Source organism: Arachis hypogaea, chromosome 1 (assembly GCF_003086295.3).
Source record: "Arachis hypogaea cultivar Tifrunner chromosome 1, arahy.Tifrunner.gnm2.J5K5, whole genome shotgun sequence".
NCBI lineage: Eukaryota > Viridiplantae > Streptophyta > Magnoliopsida > Fabales > Fabaceae > Arachis > Arachis hypogaea.
Genome location: NC_092036.1, coordinates 22,403,596 through 22,408,346, shown reverse-complemented (window position 1 = coordinate 22,408,346; position 4,751 = coordinate 22,403,596). Strand labels below are relative to the sequence as shown.

The 4,751-nt window shown below is 31.0% G+C and overlaps 1 protein-coding gene across 1 annotated transcript; it reads right to left on the bottom strand.

The window, feature by feature from the left end:
- Nucleotides 1–2,265: 2,265 nt before the first annotated feature.
- LOC112800711 (uncharacterized) lies at nucleotides 2,266–3,459 on the bottom strand. The gene has a single exon (XM_025843079.2). It carries the CDS (start codon nucleotides 3,442–3,444, stop codon nucleotides 2,734–2,736), a length of 711 nt encoding a protein of 236 aa, XP_025698864.1. The 5' UTR covers nucleotides 3,445–3,459; the 3' UTR covers nucleotides 2,266–2,733.
- Nucleotides 3,460–4,751: the final 1,292 nt, after the last annotated feature.

Genomic DNA, 4,751 nt, shown 5'->3' with positions numbered 1-4,751 from the left:
TAGGTTAAGGTTATGAGCTCTGCTGATTCCTATGGATTAATGTAATTACTTTTCTACTTCAATCTATGTTTGACTCTATCCTATGATGCATTGTCGTTCTTCATCCTTATGAATCTCGATTCTACATGAGTTTCTTACGAGTCCTGACCCGTATAGTATTGAGTTACAACTTGAGAATGCATCACGGGTTCCAACAAGTTTATTTGGGCTAATTGAAGTATGTGATATAAAACCTCGTTAGTCAGGGGTAATTGAGGTTCCTGTGACTCTAAGGGCTAGAATCATAGAGCGTCAGTCTCTGATCTAGAAGATCCGACCTTGTTGTGGCGTTTTGAGTAGGATCATCAAGAGATTGAATTGCGTGCGCTTCACCCTCTCCCAGATTGATCTAGCCTATTCGGTGTTTGGTTTGGACCTGAGAAGATTAATGACCACGACCAATGGCTTAATCACTTACAGCCTTGCTATTGAAGGAATCATTCATCATTGGAGTAGTGAGTATGACGTGTTAATCCAGAAGAAGAAGCATCTCTGAAGCCTTAACTGATATTTTATTACTGTTTGTACGTCTTATTATTATTGCTTGTTTACGCACCTACTACAAACAATAACTATCTTTCTATTCGCCTGACTAAGATCTGTAGGATAACCATAATTTGCTCAATCCGGCAATTCTCGTGGAATTCGACCCTCACTTACCTGAGGTATTACTTAGACAACTCAGTACACTTTCCGGTTCAGTTGTGTGAGTCACAAATTTGCGCCCCAGGTTTTCAATAAGTCCACCTTTATTAGTGAACCTTTTGGATTATTGGGTTTGACTTTCATTTGTTAGACCAAGGTATGAACAATTATATTTATTTGAACTATTGTTAATGTAGTTTCTTTGTTATATCATTGTAAGACTTTATTTCTCCTTGAATTCCTGTATTTACATGCTATTGTTTCTATGTATATTGGTTGATTATTTCTGTGTTCAGTAGATAGTTATTTTTGTATTTAGTGGTTGATTATTTTTGTATTTATATTTAGTTATTTCTTTGTTTATTGGTTAAGTAGTTTGAATTTGTGTTGTTGTAGTTTACTTGTTATATTAGTTTAAGATTTTTTTTAATTTTTTTATTTGCTTGCTATATATTTTTGTGTTTAATAATTAGTTATTTTTTATATATTTTCCATTTTTTATTATTTTTGTGAATATAACTTTGATTTGATTTTATTTTTTTATAAATAAAATTTATCAATATTTAAAATATTTGTAGGTCAAATTAATAATTTATTCATTTAAATACTTATTAAATTTTTGAATTTGTGAGAATTATATAAATTTATCCTTATAAAATTATATATTTATTTGGCTTGCAATAATTTAATTACTTATAAAGACACTCCCTAATCTTTTCATAATAGAACAAACCATTAGTATAAATTAATAAAATTTTTTATTTATATTTTATCTATAAATTCTCTTTTTTTACAATAACTAATCAAACATGGAGATGTATCCATAGTGTAAAATATTTTATATAGTATAATAATTATATTTATTTTTTAGATGATCATTTACGCAACCAATAAAAATAATAATTATTTTTGATGATGTAATATTATATAATTAAATACATGTATAAATTTATTTTACACTGATAACGTATCAAAATTAAATTCATCAAACATATACCTAAAAAATTAATTTACTCTAAAAACGAATCCCACTGAAGAGCCAATAAAGTATTTGTACAATGCATACAATGCGCTATTTATTTGACCCAATATGAATTAAAAAATGAACATTCAAGTAAAATATTACTAATTTCTCAAATACAATACAGTAATACATTCATAGTATTCAGAATAACTATCGAGTACCAGAAATAATAAATATTTGATATCCTACTGAATTGAACATGCCTATATACCGTTGTACATGTTGTATAGATACTTGATTGATTCTCTATACTTTCTCTCTCAAAAATAATATCGAATATTCGAATATATGATGTAGCTAGGGGTAAATCAGACATTTTACGTAGAGTGCGATATCACGCGATCCACTCGTTGTCAACCGCATAATTAATTATTGTGACGAGAGTTTTCCTTTGAATTTTCTTCTTTCTTAATCAATTCCCTTCTTTCGGTCTTACCTTTTGTTGGGGGTTCCACTTGCTACCTTCCTTAGTCGAATATATAAACATGAGAACATTTCGGATGCCATTTTTAATTTGTCTATGACATTAGTTGAGTTTCATTTCGCTGCAACCAAACTTTTGAATCCTGGATATTATATATCACACAATTGTAGCTCAAATAAACAAGGGGATTTTGATGAACAAGCTAAGCAGAGACACACACTCATCATCATATTACTAGAAGTCTAGAACAAACTAAAAAAAAAAAAAGAAGAAAAAGCAGAAGAAAAAGAACGGTTTAATATTTTACACATAATTATTTATACTCCCAGAGTTTAAAAATATATAACCCTTCGGGTTTTGAAAAAGCAAAAATAATATATGCTCCTTTCAAAACCGTCCCTATTTTACCAAAAATAGTACCGGGATGAAAACGCACACCCCCTTATCATCATATTTATCTATTTTTTTATAATAATTTACATAAAACAACCTTAATTAAACATATGTTCTTGTCTTCATTAGATTGTTTAACCTGCTTGACCGTTTTATAATTAATTTAACCTGTTTCTGACATCCTTAATTTATTGTGTGGTGACGGTTACTATTGCATGGCCACCATGCAGGGGATGTTAGAAATATGATCCAAAGGATGCAATTCTTGGAAAACCAAGATTTGAGTAAAGTCGGACAGTTTTTGCCACAACACGGTTCTTTCCGACCGGAGCCACTGGTTTTCGGTTCGGATCCGGTTCAAGTGATGAACGATGAACTGCAACCGGTTGTTAAGTTCCCGGTTTTCGACCCGACACTTGTTCAACTGGTTCCGTAGGTTCTCTAGGTGCCTCTGCTTGCGCATCCGCGACCTCCGGGCTGATTCCCGGTTCGATAACATGCGCCGGCGCTTCCGTTCATCAATAACCATGTCACGGTACGGTCTGGCCGGTTTTTCGTCAAGAGACCGGTCCGGTTCGTCGTTGGGCTGGTTGGGTTCATCAGAACCGGAACTCGAAGTAACGGGCTTAGGACTATTGGTTGGTTTAGAGCAGGTAAAAAGGTCCGGGCAGTCCCAAAGGCTGAAACAACCGTTGGCATAGCCGGCGGCTGAGAACGGATTTGGAAGAAGAGGATCGGAAGAAGGGAGAGTGGAAAGCATTGTTGCTTCGGCAGAGTGACAGGGTTTTTGGTAATTAGATGGTGGGAATGGAGAAGAGGGGAAAAGGGAAGAAAGGCAGCGTAGGGGGCCGTTATTTATGGACGAGGGGATGAGGGCGAAATTGTGAATAATGGCAAATTTTGAGGGTGTTTTGGTCATTAGGTGTATGTGTGACACATTGCATGGCTTTTGAGTCAGTTGGCACTATGATTATTGTGGGGTTATAAGGGTCGCATTCACTTTTCTGTGATGGTGTATTGGTGGGTCCCAACTAGGATTAGATTTTAAGCTTAGTCACTAAGGTAAAATTCAGATTAACCAGGAGCATTGCGTCATTTTCTTTTTCCCAACTTGTGTGTAAATATATCTGGATTTAATTTCTATAGATTTTCAATATTAAAAAATGAAAAAAAGTACAAGAGACTGTACACACAAATAATACAGATAACATTCAATAATAGAAAATCAAACAAGTTTTTTATTGCTTATAAAAAATATTTTATTAAATGTGATATTTAATTGACTATAATATAATAAAAATATAAAAGAGTGTAATGTTTATTTTTTTTAAAAAAAGACACTGAAAGAGAAAAATAAAAAAATTAGGCGTTTAAGTTTTTTTTACCAACAAAGTATAATCAAGTCGTTAAAAATAAAAATTTATTCACATCTCATAATAAATTCATATTTTATGATAATTTTTAGGGTAAATCATTTATATAAACTAAAGTATAGAAAAATTTATGTGATTTCACCAAACAAAATATTGTTACAGGATTCAACCAAGAGGACATTTTTATATAATTCGAATTAGTCTAATTCGACACAAGTACTAATTCGAATCAACCTTATTCGAATTACACATAGACAAACTCATATACTAGTTCGAATTGGACTGATTCAAACTAGTACTCGATATATTGGCTTATAGTAATTCGAAGCATGCTGATTCGAATTATGGAATATTTGCCAAAAATATTTGAAAAAGTATTAGTAAAATGTTTGCCAAAAATATTAAAAAATATTATATAATATAAAAAAATATACTAAAAAAAATATAAAAAAAATTATAAATATTAGTTGAACGTAAATTCTATAGCATAAATCTAATGCATGCAATTATTTTAATACACTAATAATTATATTTGTATGGAGCCAATGCTAAATCGAATTCAATTAGTTCGATAATACGAGTCTTTGGAAAAAAAAATTGCATTTTATAAAGTTTAAAATTTTTTATTATATAATAGGTTAGGAACAACTACATTACAAATCTTTGATAGTATATGTAACAATGTTTAATTTAATAATTGTTATTAAAATTTTAGTTGTGCTCGTTACAAAATAAATAATTATAATATATAAATATAAAATGAAATTTGTAATGTACTCGAGCATGCTTCGAATTAATATGAGCCAATATACCAGTACTAGTTCGAATCAGTCCAATTCGAATTAGTATGTAA